The sequence below is a fragment of the Diadema antillarum genome, unplaced genomic scaffold (assembly GCF_040938485.1).
Source record: "Diadema antillarum isolate AM-2024a unplaced genomic scaffold, OU_Dant_1.0 seq00001176_RagTag, whole genome shotgun sequence".
NCBI classification, from domain to species: Eukaryota; Metazoa; Echinodermata; class Echinoidea; order Diadematoida; family Diadematidae; genus Diadema; species Diadema antillarum.
In genome coordinates, this window is record NW_027271979.1 from 368,628 (window position 1) to 390,388 (window position 21,761).

Consider the following 21,761-nt stretch of genomic DNA (forward strand, 5'->3'; position numbering starts at 1 on the left):
GTGCTATTACTCAGTGGCACACAAGTATAGTGCCTTTGGAAATGCTCATTGCAAGTTTTATGTTTATGTCTCCTTTTTATTGCTTCAAATTTCAATTCCATATCTTCATACAATTACTGTACTATAAAGTGTATATCGTTATCTCTAGTTCCGCCCCTACCTTTTCTTGCCGGCGTTCTGTTTTAAGAAGCGCAGTCCCAGAGTCTTGCATTTGTCGGACATCCACTGATCAGACAGTACGTGGCGAACCCTGCATGCTTGGACACCATCAGATCATAACCCTTGATTGCCAGTGATGCTAAATAAATCCCTACGGTTGATTCAGAGCCACAATGGCCCAAGTATTGCAATCACCATCACTTTTGCTGGTGTACAAAATTTGCCAAAGTACTGTAATCACTGGATATAGGCCTACCCTATCCATCCAATGATTTGAGTACTGTGTGGGGCTTTCGACAGCAGTGTATCGGGCTCAAGGTGCAACAACATATTGGTGAATAGATGCTATTTGCCACCTGAGGGCTAGAGAAAAGCCTCTGAAAAGCACCCTCTGATCTAGCCCTCCTCTGTATTCTTTGCACAATGTGACAAGACACTATGCATGCAGTACCAAAATTTGATTTCAATATTTTCATCTCCATCTTTTTTTTTTTTCACAATATATGAGAATTAAGAGCAGAACTTGGCACAAATTAGGTGAATTATGTCTCAAAATGCCCCAAACAAGACATCCTACATAAACTATGTCCACCTGACTGAACTCGATAAATCCAAACATCAAAATCAATCACGATCAAAATCATGAGCTAAGCAAACACACACACACATTCACACACTCACTAACAACATGCACACACACACTCACAATATGCACACACACAAACACACAAACACGCAGACACAACAGAAACTGCCATTTTGTATTCACAACATAGTACCAGTCTTTTCACTGGTGTGACAGAAGAAAAAAAAACTTTTTCTGCAAACCCTTTGTCTACCTTAATAGATGTCGATAAAAAGGTTTTTCCTGTTTCCATTAAAACAGGTACCCTATACCAACTACATGAGATCAATATATGTGTGTAATACAAATGTATTTAAATAAATTCAATATAACTAAATACGAAGGTATTTCGATCAGCAATGAAACAAATGAGCACCACAGTAAGACAATGTCCGGTTCCAGAGTCCACTGAGTCTCCTTGCTTCTTTTATTTCTGTCACTTGCATTTTAGACAGGTTTTACATGTGCCCCCTGGAGCACACTGTGCTTTACAGGCCAAACAGACCTCGTCACATAGTCTGAACATGAGACATATTTCACATGAGAAGAGTTCTGACCCATCTTTGCCATACCATAGATGCAGGAAGATTTTATCATAAATGCAAGAAAGAATGGTCCTTTAGTGTTCCCTCTTTCCTATGCAGCTCGAGCAATGCCAGATGCAAATACAAACAGGATTTAGTTGTGTGCCAATGCATGGCTCATATTTGATGTAATTTCGAAACGGCATCGCATACATGTACAAAGAAACATGACTGGCAACTGCTCTGCCCAAGTTTTGTCAAGGGATACATAACTTACAATGCCATTAACATATAACTGTGGTCAACCTAGTTTTCAGCAACTGCTAACCACTTATAGTCAGCCCTCCGTGACAGCCCTTTCAGCATGGATGAGTACAACACAGAAAATTGGAATTCATTGGGGATCTCACGTCTCTGTGTACAAGTTGTAATTCCCCCCCAAGTATTCTAAACAGCACTTTATCACTGTTGAGGCTAGCTACTAGTTTGATTGAAATTCCCACAACCTTAGCCTCAGAATTTCTGGCTAATGATCCTGAATTACATCAAATCATTTTCAAGAGTCCACACAAGGGGGCATCAAACTTCATCCAGATTCAGAAAGACAAGTTAACATACTATATATTGGTAACAAGGCATTAAAATGACGAGCAAATCTGAAGAGAAGATTGAGCACAAACTTTTTGCATTTGTTAGCACGCTGTCATGGAATCATTAACACCCAAACATATCATTTCCTTTTTTAAGGATTCAGAATGGGAGAAAAACCTTAATTCAAACAACATTTATCAGTCAGCAATCTGGTCGTCATGATGATGTAAATATGACGGATTACAACAGGTTGCTACTATTGTTCTTGCATTAGCTGTAAGGTCTGTACCAATCCACAGGAATTGGGCAAGAGTGTTACGTTTCTTCAAAAAAACAAAAAAACAAAAAAACAAACAGTCTTGTTCAGAGTGCACTCAATTTCACCAAAATTTATCCATTATCATTCCTCAAATGAAGAACACATCAAGACTTATCAGAAACATAATTATCTAGAGGGAAAATTGTGCATTTTTTCTTTTTATTTTGAGTAAAGAGGAAAGTTTTTCAAGTTGGATCAACCTAGCAAGTCTTTTGACCCAAATATTCATGGGGTTCCAAGTGATCCTCACTACATGTATCAATACAATATAATCAATGTAATGACTGTTTAACACACACTTACACAACTTTATGGCACTTCTTTATATGGAGTTCACAATCCTCAATAAATGAAGATGGTAAAAAAGATGTATAAAAATATTCAAAGATTGCGCTTTTAAAGAAAAAAAAAAAAGAAAAAAAAGTTTTGTAACTATGCCATCATTTATCATAAGAAAACATGATATCACAGAATGCATTAAGCTCACAGGTACAATTTGCAAAAGACGATTCCCCTGGAAGTACCTTGGACTCATTCCCTCTCAACCATATAACAAATTCTACACCTTCATTTCCCAAATTACTATCCTATCACTCAGCGTATGACTGCAACACTAGACTGTGTCACATTAGCAATGAAATAACATATCCACACATCGAATAATCGTGAGACAGAAGCACAAATCTTTGTCTTTAGTCCGTTCCTTAAATAACTGAACTTGTCACATCAAATCATAACAATTTTGCCAAAGCATTTTCTGTGTGTGTGCATGTGTGTGCATATACTACTGGGTGTAATTCTGCATGAAATTCTGGAATAAACTTAATAAATATGACAGTACCTGTGAATAAAAAAAAGAAAAAAATCATCAGTGTCATTACATACAATAATAACTTAAAAAACTGAACAACATAGACATACTTCAGAGACATCACATTGTAATTGGCATCAGAAAATTGAGCATCTATCTCCCGTCTTTGTCAGAGAAGTGAGCATCATTTTGTTGTCTCATTGAGTGAGATGTCTTGTCAACTGATCTGCACTGGACGCATTCATCATGGCTTCTCATTACTGGTTGACAATATATTGTTGTCCCGCTGTACTACCCTGGTTTAGAGACACAGAATCACTCTTGAGAGGGTCACGCTTGTTTAAAGCAGCATGAACACTCTGCATGCCAATGGCCCGTAAGAAGTCAAGACCGATTGTGACACCCTTCTTACATCACGACTACCCTCTTACATAACAGCACCCATCTTTACATCACTGCACATTAAAAGACAGTGGAGACACAGCTTTGGTGCATGGCTATGTGGAATGCATACCAATCAAATCTCATGTAATCAAACACATTTTGTCCAAAGAAAGAAGTCTCAATCAACGTTCAACGTTCATCTCCAGACTCATAACATATTCAATGCCCTGAACAACTTTAGAGGAAAGATACATAGAACACTCAAACATGTAAGCATGGACTAGGAACCATGCAGGGACGTAACTTGGCTTAGCCTCTCCTTCCCGATCATGACAGAATGGCAATGATTGGCACCAGACTTTACTTCTTGCCAAGAGAGTAACATTTTATTCTGCACATAGTATTTAAACACAGACTAATTCCTGTGGCACTGAACTCTCTCCATGTCGAGTATTTTACCCTGGACTGCTTGATATTTACCGTCTACAAAGTCCCTATCCCCAAAATATACACACAAATTAGAAAAAAAAGAAAGAAATAAAGAGGAGAGGGTGAGGGCGCTGCTTTCATTAAAAACAAAAATCCCTTACACCAACATTTTACCATGGGAAATAACTTTCAAGATTATTTTCTTGAGCACATCTGCACAAAGTTTCTTCCATCAGAAGAGCAACCCTACAAATGGTCTTAAAAATGCAGAAGCAAATGGAGGCATTTAGGAAACAAAATAAATAAATAAAAGATCTAGAAGACGGGTATAACATTGGTTTACCATGTACCCGGAATAGGAGATAAATATTTTGTTTTCTCACTCCTAAGATGTCTTTCCTACTAACTGTGGTTTTGCTTGTTGCCACAGCAACAACACTGCCAGCTCCAGATTGGCCAGGAATGACTTGACTGTCCATTAGAGTCACAGCACGTTTGTTCGTATGCGTGTGTGCGTGTACAGTGTATGTGTTTGTTTTGTTCTTCTTGCATATGTGTGCGCCCACTCTGCAGCTGGTACTATTTCTTGTCAACGCCGGCAGACTGGGGTAGGTGCTCATAGCGGCAACTGCTCCCATACCAGCATCCAGTGGTCCTCCAGAAATAACACTCATTCCCATTGACTGGTCCTGACTTCTTAGCCCTGGGGAAAAGGGAAAGGGAGAGAAATCACATCATTTCAATTATCGCAGTACAATAATTGAGCTACAAGATTCTTTTTTAAAACTTACACAAAACAAAAATACTAATTACAACATATTACTACTGTCTACTGTAATTTTACGGCCAATAAAAACACAAAAAGACACTGCATTATGAAAATTCGTCAGGAAATACAAGTCGAAGAAAAATTCGACTTCCGCGGAAGTCAAATTTCGTGTAAGTCGAAGTGTTTTCGCTGGTCCCAATAGATTCGACTTAGGCGAGGTTGCCTGTATACTAGTAATCAAAATCACACAAAATTGATGCAACATGTCAGAACATTATTACTTCTGTTATATCAAGTGAACAGTGAAATTTGAACATTTATGCAATACTGTTGACCCATTTCAAATACATCTCGATAACAAAATAAAAAATTAGGAAACATAACCAATAGAGAGTGACTTGTCTAGCAACTAGAAAAAAAAAAGAATCTTGCTGATATATCGGCACCGGCACCAAGATACGACTGTGCGTAAAAACACATAGGTTCCTACATGTAGCAGGCAGCCTAATTTTAGACAGTGGTGTGGTCAAATTATGGGCAGCTTCGTCCATGACATTCACCTGTAATATTACATGACCATTTTGAAAGGCTGTAGAACACTATCAGAATAATTTCCCCAGCAGTCGTGTCGCACACAACACATCATCAAAATATGGCACAATTTCACTGGAAACCTTTCAAAGCAAATCCCTGGCAGAAGGCTGCAATTACATCATGTCCCTGGAAACCACAGCAGCCTTGTTTGCCTGAAACAGTGTGCTGTAGAGAGGTGGGATATATGCCCCCCCCCCCCCATCCACTCTCGCTCCAGTAAACCTGCAACTATAGACGGTGTTTTCACGTCTGGTCAGGCTAGACTATACATATTTTCCGTCATGTCTCACTAATTAAATAATTTTTTTTTTATTATTGTTAGCATTTTAGAGTACACTATTTTTGTTTTGTAATTTGCATTTGTGGGTCGACTCTCACGTTCATTTTGTTTTCTTTTTAATTACACCAGGTTAGGGCTCGCTGCTTGCTCAGCCCCCTCCCCCACCCCTTCATTCATGCTGTTGCTATTTCACTCTTTTTCCTATTCTCTATCCCTCTGTGTTGTTCTTTATCTTGTATGATGTTACCTCCCTATTCATCCTTATCCTTCTCAGGTTGTCCCCTAAGATCCTTGGGATCTTCACTGACCCTCCTCTGTCCTTTGCCTGTCCACTCTCCTGCTTTAATCCTCCCCCCTTACTTGTTGGGCTCCTTGCCCATGACTTTCAACCCTTCCCTTTTGTTTTCTTTGTTCCATGTCCCTAGCCCTCCCCTCACTATTCTTGTTGTGTGTAGTCCTCCTTATATGTGATTGCTTTCCCTGCCTGTTTGTCATTTTGCCTCTGACAAAGATTCTGCAGGGTTTGAAAGTCCAGGCCCCTTTTGACTCCACTAATTAGAAGGACTGCCTCCAAGTTTTATTACGGCTTATTATGTGCTGTCACGCTTTGTTGTGTTCATCCCATTTTACTCTGCAGTAATAGGTTTTTCATCAGCACCGTGACTGCAATGGCAAATTCTTTTACAGTTTAAAAGTCTGATATGGGCCTGTCACATTTACCCATCCCGTCCCCCAGTGTTGTCTCACGTCTGTCCCTTTTTGTCCACGGTGGCTTGAAACGTGACTGCTGTGGCCTCCGAGAACATGGTGTCATCGTAGCATAAACAATACAACTGGTCTCTTTCACACATACCACTCTGATGTATATCACTTACTTCTGATCCTGGGGAATGAACGTCGGCTTCACTTTGGGTTTGCCTGGAGCTGGCTGGTTCTTTCGCAAGATCACAGGTTTGAAGCGTGCATCTACTACCTCCTGGGTAGTGCCTAAGGCCGGGTGATGCTCAATGGGGTTGTCGGGGAACTTGATTAGGAGAAATTTGCCATGAAACTCTTTCCCCTGCATGAAACGGTGTGAAAGAAGACATACAACCAACTATCATTGCAAGACTATTTGCTGTGACATATGTAAAGTGAGTTTTACTCTTTGATCTTGAGGGATTCGCTAATCAAATAAGTGCCTTTACACCTCATATAGCATACCTCAGCAAAGTATCAACTAAATCAACTGACTTCCTTTATTTTTGTTCACATCTGAAATTACACCCAACATTAACATGCTATGAGGTTTAAGAACGGCCAGGCTTTACCATCTAACAACATACTGTATCAAGCACTATTCCAGGACCAGAAAAAAAAAAGAAAAAAGAACTGGAATGCTGGATGCATCTTTGTTCAGTTAAAGTGCCAAGGCACTGACATTCAATTTGTCATTAGATAACACCCTATCAATTCACAGAGTAATCCAATTTCTTTCTTATTTCAACCTGCTAGTATCTACAAGTTAAAGATACATGTCAATAAGCAATCATTAAAGGGACATTCCGGACGATTTTCATAATTTCACATCATGTAGTACATAAATCAACAGCTCCATGAATAGATTCTTGGAATTTGTTGTGGTCCTTGAGCAGAGAAACCAATAAATTGAAAATCTTAAACAAATTACACTGAACAGTGTTGATGACATCAGAGCCTCATACATTTCAGAAATGTAGCAGTGCAATTCCATTACAATACTACTTCCTCAACAAGTTCACCTGTGAAGAATCTATGCATGCCTTCTTCTTTTGTTCTGCTTCCATGAGCCCCAACTCATGCATTCTTATGATGAGGCTGCCATGTCATCATCCTTGTTCATTGCAATTTGTTCTAAATTTTGAAAACATTCTCATTCCTCATCCCAATCACTACAAATTCTGAAACTTTGTACTCAGTTTAACTGATTTATAATTGTTCAAATGTAAAAGTCTGAAAATCATCCGGAGGTCCCCTTTAAGTTTTAACATTTAAAGACCCGGTACGCTAGGGATACCGTGGACGGGGAAGACTGACCCAGCTAGGATAGAGTCAAGAATCCCTGCAACAAACCGTGTACAGCTTTATCACTGATCTCTTAGAAAGTACACACACAGCACAAGAATCTTGATTGGAGCAGGGAGGTGTTAGAAAAGGAGAGACAACTCCTGCTCTCCTTTGAAGTCATGCGCGGCACCGCCGAGAAGTTATGCGTTTAACTACAGGTGGAAATCAGGTGCTTTGACAAAAGAGAGCATCACTAATCGGGACTAGCGCTCTCACATCTAGAAATACTTGCCCCTACTGCATTTTGCTCTCTCTCTTTCAATGTGATGGCAACAATGAATTTGTGTACCTTGAATTGGAGCAGCGAATCAAAATGCAGTGAAAAACTGACAATTTTAACAGCAAGTAGTTTAACAGCACGCTGGTGCACGCTTTAGCGGAGTACTTTATTTGAAAGATCAAAATATCCCAGATTAAAGGATAGAAAACTAACATGCGGAAATGTGTGCATTATAGAAAAATATTAGGTTTTTAAGATGGCCTAATTTTCATTTCATTTCAATTTGCGCATTACGAAGAAACTAGAAATACATGTTTATAATATTGAATTCTTTCCTAAACTACTCTTAATCAATTCGAGTATTTCATTAAAAATTTTACGGGGAAATAAAGCTTGTAATTCAACGAAAGGTGAAATGCGTTCTTCGTCTCCGAACTTCGCCTTGCAACTAGAGCGGTGCAGAGCATGACTTCAAAGCGTATAGTGGAATGCTAGACATCCCATTGTAACGCTTTGAACCAAAACATGTGTTTGCATGAATTACGAAGAGTTGTCTCTCCTTTTCTAACACCTCCCTGATTGGAGTCAACTGTTGCAGATGAGCACGTGCTTCAATGCACTTATTTGCTGACCTGTGGTATACATGGTTTTCGAATGTACCCCAGTGGGCAGCAAATGCCTTGGACCACTCGTGAATACCCACGCTACTACGTCTTTAATACATTCAACACGGTCTCACTGACCTGGAGTTTTTCCATAGCCCGGCTGGCCATTCGGGGCTCCTTGTAGTTTACAAAGGCACAAAACTTTTCGAGCATGCGCCTCATGCTGACAACTTCTCCATAGCTGAAAATATGACAACAAAGAGGGAACGGTATTACTGTAACCACATCAAGACTAGAGAGAGGCAAAAGAATGTATATGGCTGTCAATAATACAACCAATACAAAATTTGACAATACTTGTTGCATCATCTGTGACATCACCATAAAATAAACATCCATTCCATTCCACTTCCACAGATGATAACAATACAATTAATCAAATTAATACACAATGCTATTGATGTAAACAATGAAAATGTTGGCACCGAAAATCAAGACTAATTGTACTGCTACAACAAACAAGTCAAACAATAAAACTGATTACCATTATAATAGCAATGACAAGTCACTTTTCTCACTACAGAAACTAATTGTGAGGTCATCGGTAAACCCACTCTGATATGTAGAAAAACGGAGTGCATCATCATAGCAATGCTACACCTCAGAGACGTCATGAAGCATGGAATTTAAGTCTAAATAAAAAACAAAACAACTAAACTAAAAATACCTGAACTTCAACAGTTATGACAAACTGTCACTAGCAAAAGAGTAAATCACAAATTTTACAAGCTACGCTTTTCTGGTGAATTCCTCTTTTCCATGTAGAGTTATACATTAGGATTGTATTGCTTACTTGTTTATTTATCCAAACCATAGTTGATATCATTATAATGATTGTATTCATATTTTGTTGAAACTTACGTGATTCAAAGTTCCTTTAAATATTATGTACTCATGTAAGTGTTATGTATTACTTTGTATTACTTTATATGGAAATAAAATCATTTTGAATTGAATTGAAAGAAGAGAAACGCTGGCAACTCACGGCTTAAACAGCTCTTTCAGCTCCTTGTCTGTTACAGTTTGTTGCAGATTACCTATCCAAAGGGATCGCAGATTTTCGGGATTTCTTGCACTGAGGACAGAAAGACAGAGAAACTCTCCACTGTTATATCTGGTAATCACCACAATCATTCATGAGATCAATGTAAGGTATGTAGTTTTGGGAAGGCAAAACGAGGGAGTAGTAACCTTATTAGTTATATCACACTCAGAGCTGAACCTGCCCTGCATCCCAACGGCAACAGAGAAATTAAATGTATCACGCTGGAATCTTGTAATCCATTCAAGTAATGTCATCTATGTAAGGGCTTCACTATTCTGTGCACAGGTAGAACTGAATGCCCTTCTGCATGCCTACGTCACCGCCACAGAGTACAGGCATCATTATGTCTGCTACTACACATTCCCTTGTGAGGCCGGCTCCGTTATCTTGGCTGACAATGTTATCAAGTCTAGAAAAGACTGCATAATCCTCCTTTAACCCTAACCAGGCCGGGCTTTTTTGGGTGTTCTGTGGCTGGGGAGGGGTTGATTCAAACCCCCCCCCCCCCCCCCCCCCGAGATCTCGGCCGTCGATCGCGCAATCGCCATGAAATTTGGCACGTGCATTACCTGTGGCGTAATCTACCAAGCTATACAAAAAGAAATGGAAATTTTCGTCATAATAATTGATTATGCTAATATATGCATAAAATCATACATTTTGCTCTAAATCAGAAATTAAAGCTCCTAGAATCCTAATTTTTGGTGAAAACATTCTTTGTAGCATTCCTAACAATGTACTTGAAAAAAAATTTTGGTATCAAAGTCAATTTCTTATGTATTTTATTGTTTTATGAATTTCTTATGTATTTCTTTGTTTTTTTGACCTTTTGTTTTATCATTTTTTTTCCACAAAATTTATGACAGAACCTATATCAAGCATAATTATGCTAACATTAATTAGTTTCAGCCTATAAAAGTGAAAATAATCATATCTTTATAAGAAAAGAAAACTCAATTTGCATAGACTTTACACACAAAATCACGTTTTTGAGCCATTTCGGTCTGACAGGAATGTATAAAATGTTATGTAGCATTGTAACGGTATGCACGATTTTCGCGAAAATGGTGTCAAAAGATGCGCGAGACTTGAAAGTAAAAAGTCAGCGAACGGCACATTCAAAAAATTTCGCGCGGCGGAGTAGTCGCGAAAAATGTCGAGGGGGGGGTTGATTCAACCCCCCCCCCGGCCTTTTTAGGGTTAAGGTCTTCATGCAATCATACTTGTGGTAAGAGCATTTGTGACTTATAATACACCACACACTGCTCCCATTGCACATTTGACAACATAATTCAGTTGCAGAGTCAAGGGCTAATCATTTGATTTCACTTTCCATGTTCCAAACAAACCAGAAATGTTGCTATGGCAACTGGTCTACCTCTGCTGTATCGCATCATTCTCCCAATGGGTTTACAGTATATCTTGGAAAATGAGGTGGTTTCACATAATTAATACCTGATAATACTTATACACCAAACATCACGACAAAACTTAACCATTTTCAAATGTGGAAAACAGGAATGTTGGCATTTCGCTTAACCTGTTCCATACTGAATTCTGAAATGCCCAATGACATAATACACAGGCTACCAGGTTCCACTATGCAACAGGTTAACCTTTGACCCCATGGCTCAAATCTTTCCCTAGAGAAAACGTTGTGAGGTAATGCATGTATATATACCTAAACAATAACCCAAGAAACAACAGCAGGGAATAATTTTCCTGGAATCGCATGGCAATTTAGTACGCATTTTTACACCACTATCTTTTGTGTAGCAGTTTTCTTTCATAGAAGTGATACCATCTGAAATATTGTTCATCAGCTGAATTTAATAATCACATTTGAGCTGGAAAATTATTCCCTGAACAGAACACTTGCAATGACCCAAATGTGAATAGAAAGAAATGAACTAACTCAAGTTTGCTCTCTTGGATCGTTTGCGTAATATAATCCTCGTCATCAGATTGATAAACCTCTTCCATTTCGCTGTTTTCCCGACGGTCCCCCCTCGCCAGCAGGTGTTCTAGCGCCGCCTGGAAAGAGCCGAATTCAATGATGGCCTCCTCACTCTGCTGCTCGCTGAAACCCATCTCCTGTGTCCGGGGGAGGGATGAAAAGGGGGGGGGGGAGAATGAGTTGGAAAGAGTCAAAAAGGAGTAAGGGAAGAGAGGGAGAGATTGGACAGAGGAGCCAGAGAGATATGTATATACAAGAGTCAGAGCAAAAGCAAACAAACAAGCAAATAAACAGACCGAGTCAAAGAAAGAGAGACAAGAGAAAGAGAAGCAAACAAGAGATTAAGAAGAGCAAGAAACAGAGAGAATTAAGAGAAAGGGAGAGAAGGACGGAAATCTTGAGAGATATTTCAACTTTCCCTCATCAAGAAATATGACAAAGGTTACTTGCAACATACATTTTAATAGTCATGGCAGTGTTTGTTGCATATGGCAAGATCTCAAGGTGTCTTTTGGAAATTTTGCGCATTCGGAAGCCCTAATTTTTAAGCACCAATATCACCAATATATATATCACCAATATCATTTGTATATACAATATACGTGACCGTGCATCACAAAACCAACCAAAAGTGGCATGCCCTGATTTTACGTGAGGACTCAAAATAGGTGAAATTGATCGACCTAGTCAATCTGGAGTTTTTCATATTTTCTGAAAGAGCAATTCTTCTACCACATACGTAAAGCTAGGGATCATAAAGCAAATGGGAAATAGCATTTTTAGAGATTTCTCTAGAGCTTATTTTGTTGAATATTGTGATTACGTTTGCCCTTTCCTTTCTTAAAAATCCTTTACACACTCTTCACTTTCAACTCGGTAACTTTGGAAAGAATGACGCAGCTATTTTTGAAGTTGGTATTAGAAACAGATAGAATGTGTTAATATATCTTGCTTAATTTCAGCTGAGTCTGATAATCCCTTCATTGTTATTACTATGGTGTTTTACATCCTGTTTTTTTTGTGTGTGTTTTTGTGTTTTTGTTTTTTTTTTTGTCCCAAGGCCATTCATTGCACAGCTTGTGTGGCTTGGTAGAATTCAATGCTTCAATAGACACTATACTTTGAAGCATCTTTGCTAAGTACAAGCTTATCCAGTGTGTGCTTGGTTCCCAATATTTAGATTAGGAGCTCAAGTCCATTTCAATTGAGTTATACACCATTTTTATACTGTTCATTCAGAATCTACCCTCAACTAAAATTCCTCATCTGGCAACTTTTTGTTGGTTTTGTGATGCAGGGCCACATGATATGGTCATGACCCATGTCTTACCCTTAGTCTGATGACCCTCACTGTTCTCAGTTCAAGCACAGCCTCTGCACAGTCTTTATCTAGTTTTAAAACATGCTCAAATGCAACTTCTGCACTTGAGAAAAGCTGCATAACGAGAAAAATAAACAAACAAAGAATAGAGCCATAATAATACAAGTAATAATAATACAATACAATTATTAAGCACTTAATACAGATGTTTCTAAGCCATCACATCAATATATAAGAACACATCACAATCTTTCAAATACTGTTGTGTTGGTGTCAGAATGCCATTGGCTGGTAACATCTTTCCGCTCTTTGCATATCCTCTGAAAGCATGAGGCCATCAGTATCACTTTCTATCATCACCATTATCACTGGTCTCACTGCAGCAAACTCACATTAGTGCAGAATACACACGTATCAAGTTTCAAGCAATTGGAGAGAAATTTCTATAAGCGCTCACATGAGTGAATATCACAACTCTCATTCTTTGAACGCAAAAATTGAGTAATAGCACCGCGAGTTGGGTATCAATGCTGTCAATAACATGTCTATAATATTACACGTGCCATGAAATTGTCGAAATGACGACGTACTATCATCTAACTTGAGCAGCTAGACTATTGCACACAGGCCATTGGGATGCATAAACTGCTCATGCAATTACTGTTAATTACTAATATCTTCATTAGGAACATGGCCCTCGTTTACATATTGGCGAAGCTCACTGATCGTGACCATCGACCGAGGAGTGATTTTTGCCCCTCTCTCCAGCAAGGCAATAATTTCACATTCATTTTTATTCATTACACAAAATAATATTAGTTACATTCAGACACTGATCCCTAACCTCGAGGATAGCTATCTTCGAGGATAGGCTCGTAGTTGATGGCTACCTTGAAGTTAACTCGAAGATAGCTATTCATGAGATACCTCAGGGTTAGCACTCTATAACTCTATGCAGGGGTCCCTACCCATAGCTAAGCATCGTGTGGACAGAACTTGTTGATAAGAACTTGTAGATAAACGTGGTTACAGGAGGCAGTGAGCCTATCCTCGAGGATAGCTACCTTAGAGGATAAGCTTCGTCGTGTAAATGCGAGTTATGGTTAGGGGGCCAGAGCATATCCTGGGAGATAGCTATCCTCGAGGCTAGGGATCACCATCTGAATATAATTAACGTCATTGGACTTATGGTAGTTTACAAAGACATGGTGAGAATGAATAATTGTATGAATATCATCTAAAAATGCATATCACATTAGCATTACATACAAATACCAAGATACCGTTGCCTAGGATATAGATGCATCTGTGGAATCTTTGAAGGTTGGGGCACTGAAAATTTCTGCCTACTACGCTGAAGAGAAGACAAATGATTAAAGGTAGTATCATGTGCATGACATCTTCTTCCCTAGTACTGCATAAATCAAGATGGGAACATGATCAAACAGTCCTCAGGTATACTATACTGAAGAATACCATCATGTGTTCATTCACTCATTTGGTCAATATCTATCTGAATTCGAACTATCTTATTGCCATGGCAACCAAAGCTATTTTTTTTTATTTGTTATGTACTGTTACCATAATTTGAAAACTTACTTTTAAGCCACTCAAGGCACGACCTTTGCGATAGTAACCTTTTGCCCATGTTCTATCTAGGTTGATAGCTTCTTCTGCATCTTTCAGTGCCCTGGAAGGAATGAACATAGGGTAATGATACTCAAACAATGCCAACACTCTCTTGTCCTTACCATAATACATCATCATCACCACCACCACCTACATTATTACTATCAACATCATCCAAGTATGCCAACCTTGTAAACAGCATTGCAGCATTCAATCTTAGGTTGAAAAGGCATTATTTTGGGCTGAAAAACACTATTTTTACTTTTCTTGCAATACACATGCATAGTAATTAAGAAACAAACAAACATTGGCATCTCTGCACCATCACATCATCATCGTCATCATCATCATCATCATCATCGTCATCATCGTCATCATCGTCATCATTGTCATCACCACCACAACCATCACTATCACTGTCATCATCACTACCACTGCCACCAACCACCACCACCACAATCATCATCATCACCACCATTATCACATTCAAAGTGATTTAAAGGCAGCCGATCGCCATCCCTAATGGTACGTAAACTCCGAACGACCGAAGTTTGTGTAATGCTACCACTGAGACAAATTTTAGTGTATGTGTGTGCGTGTGTGTGTACGCATCATACACAAACATTGTCACCGCGAGCTGCGGTGATTGGAGGAGAGAGGCCAGAAGACGCTGCGGCGTGTGTGTGTGTGTGTGTGTGTGTGTACGTGTGTGTGTACGCATCATACACAAATATTGTCACCGCGAGTTGCGGTGATTGGAGGAGAGAGGCCAGAAGACGCGTGGCTCTTTTGGCCTCTCTTCATGCGCATGCGCACTGAGAGTGTGCGTCCATTCGGAAGCTCTCGGGGCTCGCTGGGACAGCCATTTTGGGTTAGGAGATGAGCACAGGGAGCTCTCTTGTAGCCTACCGTATTTTCGCTGACCCATTGAGCCAGCGCTATTCTCATTCGGGGGTCACTACATTTGATACAGAATGGGGGAGGCAGCGTGTTGCGTTCGTCTCCGTGCCGCACAAACCACTCGCCACGACTGAGTGTCTTTAACAAACTAGAGCACCCTGAAGCCTATTATATGTGCTGGTCCTGAATGTGCAATAAATGAATGTGTCTTGAACGAATATTGTGATCAAAGGAATTAAAAACTGTATCATGGACTTGACATAATGTACTTATGTTATTCAATGATATGCACATGACACCATAATGCAGGCAACCACACTACACTGATGCATGAAGCAAAATGGCACCGAAAATGTTGGTAGTCCAAGAACTTTGACTACTACCACATCAAGACAAAATGAAATTGATGATGTGCTATCAAAGGCTCTACGTTGTATTTCAAGAAAAAAAAAATTTAACAATAACTTAGGATGCGTTCGACGCTCTCCTAAAGCGAACTGTACCGTACCATACCCGCGCCAGAGGAGCGTTCGAACGCTCCTAAAGTGTACCGTACCGTACTGTACCGAGCCAAAAGTGGACCACTTCCCGATGTGCTCCAAAAGTGTACCAAAGCGTACCAAAAGTTTGTTGTAAAGCATGCGCGTATCATGCGCATACGTCACAATGCAAAGACATCATTCTCTTTGTTCGGGACAGCTGTAAGTAGGTCAAGCGCAAGGTGAATGACATTCTTGCTGTAAACAAGCGTGACCTTTTCTAAAAATAGCTCGTGAGGTACGCTTTCTCACAGAGCGCTCGAACGCTCCAAAACTGGCACAGTTCGGTACGGTACGCTTTAGTTCAGTTCGCTTTGGTTCGTTTTAGAGCGTTCGAGCGCACCCTGAGAGTGTAATCAACAATATTCTTTATCAGGTTTTTCTCATGCTACTATCACATATATCAAATAAATTTTACCTACAGTGAGTGTATACACAGCTATTGCAAGCTAGCTTTTCATATTAGAGGAAATTGCCTTTACTTACTCTTCATACATTTGTAAATGGTCAAAACAAAATGATCGATTCCCGAAGAACCTGCAGAAAATGAACAGAAATCGAAAGAACAAATCAATCATTAACAAGGAATTCAAAGTATCATGTCATCATAGGAGAAAAATGCTCTCATGAGTGAGTTGTTCTAAGTACAGTTGATCAAGAGCAACAGACACTAGAAAGTTGAAACAAAAACAAAATCAAATAAAACTACAGTGACTCCACAAATGTCCCTTAATACTAAAAATTATTTATCAAAAGCCAATATGGACTACATGGAAACTTGAGTGCACTGTCCTATGGAAGGTCCATGACATAGCATCCTTGTCAGCTGCCCACACTACCCTCTGTGCCCGTCCTTCATACATTGCTCTTCATCGGCATCAGTTTAATAACGCAACCAATACAGACATCTTGTCCCCACCTTTAACCCTATTCTAACTGGGCTATTTGAGACCAAGCTTTTATTGGGGGTGGGGGGTCAAACTGACCCCCCTCCCCTTCAGATTTCAGCCGCCAATGGCGCGATCGCTGCAAAATTTTGCCCGAACATAGAGCCTGATGTCAACTACAAGATTTAGATGGTCATACAATAGACAAATAGTGATTTCTATTTTAAGTAAATGCAATTTCTTATGTATTTTGTCTTTTTCAACCTTTTGTTTTCTATTGTTTGGGGTTTTTTTGGCCAAAATTTGTTGCAGGAACTTTTTCAAGCTTATCTACATTAGAATTGATTAATTCCAATGATAAAAATTTGAAATAATCTAATTCATATCAATTCAACGAAAAAGAAACAGACAAACAAACACAATTTGCACTGGATTTGCACACAATATCACAAATTTGAGCTGTTTTTGGGTTGACATGCATGTATGCAAAACATTATGTAACTTCAAAACGGTGTACCCGGAGGTCGCAAATTTGGTCTCAAAATATGCCGGAGACTTGGAAAAAAGTCATGAAATGGCATGGCAAAATCTTTGCGCGTTGCGGAATCATGGCACAAAATGTCGGGGGGGGGGGGGGGGGGTCAATTTGACCCCCCCCCCCCCCCCCCCAAGTTAAGATAGGGTTAAAACCCGGTAGCGTGGGGATTCATGGGTAGCCCAATTAATTCGCTGCCCACTGGGGTACAATGTGCATTAAAACTATCTCAAAAAGCACCAGTCCGCGAATATGTGAATCGAAGTGTACACTCATGTGCAACAGTGGACTCCAGTATAGATTCTTCCACTGTATGCATAACACTACAGAGATCAGTGACAAAGCTATACAAATTTTGGATGTAATACAGGGATTCTCAAAAATATCAGAGCTGGGTAAACCTTCCCACTCCATTGAATCCCCACACTACCGAGTCTTTGACAGTAGAAATACATTCAGGGAGCAAGGAACTACACTTTGGACCAGAAGCTGTGTACATACAGAATCATTTTCCAATATATCATGAGCAAGGTCCAATACGACAGCTTTCTGTGGAAAATATATTTACAATACATCTGTTTCCCTCCCCAAGTTAAAGGCAGATAACATTGAATAAACAGCAATTTGACTGAGACTAGCAAGTACAGTGCACTCCCGTTATAACGAAATGCTCGGGACCGGCAGTTTTATTTCGTTATAACGAAATTTCGTTATAACCGAACAAATACAATATATAGGCCTAACGAAAACAAGGAACCACGTATATATATCATAGTATGTTTGCTGAATACTCATCATACACTGGAAAGCTATGTGAAATGTGATGGGATAACTGTATTACAATAATAAACGCAAGTTCCCCTCAGAAACTGTGCGTGACACAAGGAGCAAACACACAGTGGTGTGAAGTGTTCACCCATGCAGAGACGCTATAAATGCTTGTTCCGCTACGTATTTTCGAAAGCAATTCGCATTTCGTTATAACGGAGCACATTTCTTTTGTTTTTCTTTGTTGGTGGCGCTCGGAAAAGACTTTGTTATAACGGAAATTTCGCTATAACTGTGTTCGTTATAAGCGAATTTTCTACCACAGACTTTAATGGTGATAATTTTGGGACCAGAAGATTTACTTCGTTATAACGAAATTTCCTTATAACCGTGTTCGTTGTAACGGGAGTGCACTGTATGAATATTTGATGCAGTTGATGATTATGCTCACATGGAAAAAAAAAAATGTTGGAACTGATGCTTCTGTTAATGTCACCTCAATTCTGACACATGGATAGTAATTATTATATTAATTTATATTAATATTAATTATTTCCATTATTATTGTACACTATTTTCATTCTGCTGCAACTGTAAATCTTTCTTTGCAAAGGGTCCTCTTGCATACAATCATGTGACTTGTGGGTGAAAAATTGAAAACCAAAGTCATGCAAAAGAAAACTAGAAATGTCGCTATGGCGACTGATGCCTCTGCCATAATGCATGATTCTCCCAAATAGGTGTATAGTACAATGTCTTCACAATGTGTGATGACAGTTTCACATAACTGGCAAAATATTGAAATGACAGGTTTGTCAGAAATGTCTTGAATGTTGACTTACCTTGAACTAGGTTTGTTATAATTGTCTAAGAGTGCAGGTACAAGTATTTGGGGAATTGTGGATTTTTACTTGACTCCTGACCGACCCTTTTATAAGTTTATGCATTGAGTCATTTTCAAGGTATGAAGAAAGAGTGTAATTACAGTATAAAATAGAGGTTTTTTTTGCATTTAAACCTGGCCTTTGACCCTTAACCTTTGACCTTCTGGCTGGAAATTTCCAAGAGAATCTCCACTAGGTTATACATGTATATCAAGTTTTAAAAATAATAATGCAAGCGTTGCATACTAGTATATGAGGGAAAAAGTAAAATTTTGAGGAGTTGACCTTGACCTTTGACCCCTGATTATTGACCCATGACCCCTAAATTCCCTAGATAATCCCTGCCAGTCAGTACATGCGTATGTACCAAGTTCCATGAAGATACATTGAACTATTTGCGAGAAAAGTGAAATTGAAACATTTTCACCTAACCTTTGACCTTTTGACCTTTGACCTTATGACATGAAACTCTCTGGAGAATCTTTACGCAGTAGTTCATATCTACACTAAGTTTCACGAAAATACCTTCGGGCATTGCATGGATATGGGGGAAATAGCAACATTTTTAGCATTTGACCTTGACCTTTGACCTCTTGCCAATGTCACTTAAATCTACTCAACTAATTGCCCCATCATACAGTGTACATCATCCTTGGACCAAGTTTGGTGAAAGCTGCTTCATCCAGTTTTGAGTTATCACGTAAACAGATAAATTTTAGGATTTGACCTTGATCTTTGACCTTTGACCTCTGTCCGATTTCACTCAAAAATTAATCAAGTAATTGTCCCATCATACATCATCCTCGGACAAAGTTTGGTGAAATTTGCTTGATCCAGTCTTGAGTTATCCCGTAAACGGATACAATTTCATGATTTGACCTTGACCTATGACCTTTGGCCGATTTCACCCAAAATCTAATCAAGTAATTGCCCCATCATACTTTATACTTGGACCAAGTTTGGTAAAATTCCAGTCAATATTACTCAAGTTATCACGTAAACAAATGCGGATGGACGGACGTACGGACAACCCAAAAACAATGCCTCCGGCACCACTTCGTGGCGGAGGCATAAAAAACCCCAAACACATACTACTAGTAGCTCTACAAAAGATTATCTTAAAAGATATAAGCCTTACTTGTATTCAATTGTATGATTCCAAGCTTCACAACTACAGTAGACATAAGAAGGCTTATTCTTAAAACAAAACAAAACAAACAAACACACCACAGCAGCATTTCATGAAACTTGTTTGTCACTGATAACTGTCTAAAGCTATGAAAATCCTTGCATCTGATTAGCTAAGAAAATCACTGACAAAACACTTGATGAAATGCCTCCTAGATAATGGATGATGCTTGAAAAAAAATAAAACAAATCAAAACAAACAAACAAACAAAAACCTTTAAAAAATCAACCAGTATGCCTTTTTGTGGGGGTTTGTGTGTTACATGATCACATTGTGTATGCTGATTTAGCTGAAAAAAAATAAAACAAATCAAAACAAACAAACAAACAAAAACCTTTAAAAAATCAACCAGTATGCCTTTTTGTGGGGGTTTGTGTGTTACATGATCACATTGTGTATGCTGATTTAGCTGCATAACATACGTATGCTTTAGAAATATACACATATACATACTGTACATACATACATTGATGTATGCTGCAACCAGCATACATACACAAGGTTCAGGGAATGTCAAGGCCCACAATCAATCATTTGCTAACAAACATTGAAATGCAGTTAAAACCACATAATGATACAATTCCCATGAACCACATGAGCTAAAGCTAGTTCCGGGATTGGTCTCCTTTTCTTGCTCTCACAAAAAAAAAAGAAAAAAAGAAAAAAAAAAGGTTGGTTCCAAAGTCCATGACCGTGTGACTGGAAATTCCCCATTTGCACATTTCATATACTGGACTCACTAGCACATTTGCAGTGAATTCATGCGGCATGTTTAGTCAAAACATTGACACGTTCACTCGCTGTTGTATTCCTTCGACCTATTTCATTACTATTAACAGTGTGACAAACACATTCATGGGCATGTCAATATTATAATCACTGCAGAGACATGAACCCACAACACAGCCATACACATGTAACTTTCACAGTACTATGAACATGTTCAGTCATGTCTCTTCATAGAACTCGTGCAAAGCCTATTCTGGCTTTCTATGCACATACCATTTTCTGATTAACTGCACACACAGTGTTAATGAGATTGTGTTTTGATGTACCTATATGCTATCTGTTTTCCTTATTTGTTTTTCTTTTTTTTCATAATACTTTCATGTTTTGTCAATGTTTTCACTGTTTTTATATCTACACTTTTGTACAATGTGCTCATATTGACATGTATTTTTTATCTATATATTGAATCGGAAATAAAGATTGAATTGAATTGAATTGAAAATTTGGAAAACCTCTCTCATTTCAACCATCCAAACGTTTAAGAATGATTCAACAGATTTCACACTCTAACAAGAACACAAATGTTCTGTGACCGAAAAGTCAACAGAAATTTGGGAAAGAAAATGTGCTTACCTGAAGTCCTTTGGGTTTAATTCTATTGCTTTTGAAAAAAATTTCACAGCAGCTTGGTAGTTTCCTTTGTTGGCCATTTCATTGCCTCTAACTGCAAGGCAGTGGGAAAGATAAGATCATGGTCAGGGTGGTCATATTTGACTGGACATTCATCTGCCAGAAGGTCAGCTAGTAACATCCCCATCACAAATCCATCATCAAATCATCTCCATCAGTGTAACACCGACTATTCAATAAAAATTGCATGCACAAATGCTAAAAATAAAGCACTCTATTTGTTTTTTACCATC

General features: G+C 38.8%; 1 protein-coding gene across 1 annotated transcript; it reads right to left on the reverse strand.

Moving 5' to 3' along the window:
• Nucleotides 1–4,198: 4,198 nt before the first annotated feature.
• On the reverse strand, nt 4,199–21,560 carry LOC139744457 (uncharacterized). Its single transcript, XM_071654894.1, has 9 exons — nt 21,472–21,560; nt 16,333–16,383; nt 14,378–14,468; nt 12,788–12,892; nt 11,416–11,594; nt 9,441–9,530; nt 8,534–8,636; nt 6,361–6,545; nt 4,199–4,545 (listed from the first exon to the last, which is right to left on the reverse strand). Exons 1-9 carry the CDS (start codon nt 21,546–21,548, stop codon nt 4,422–4,424), a joined length of 1,005 nt encoding a protein of 334 aa, XP_071510995.1. The 5' UTR covers nt 21,549–21,560; the 3' UTR covers nt 4,199–4,421.
• Nucleotides 21,561–21,761: the final 201 nt, after the last annotated feature.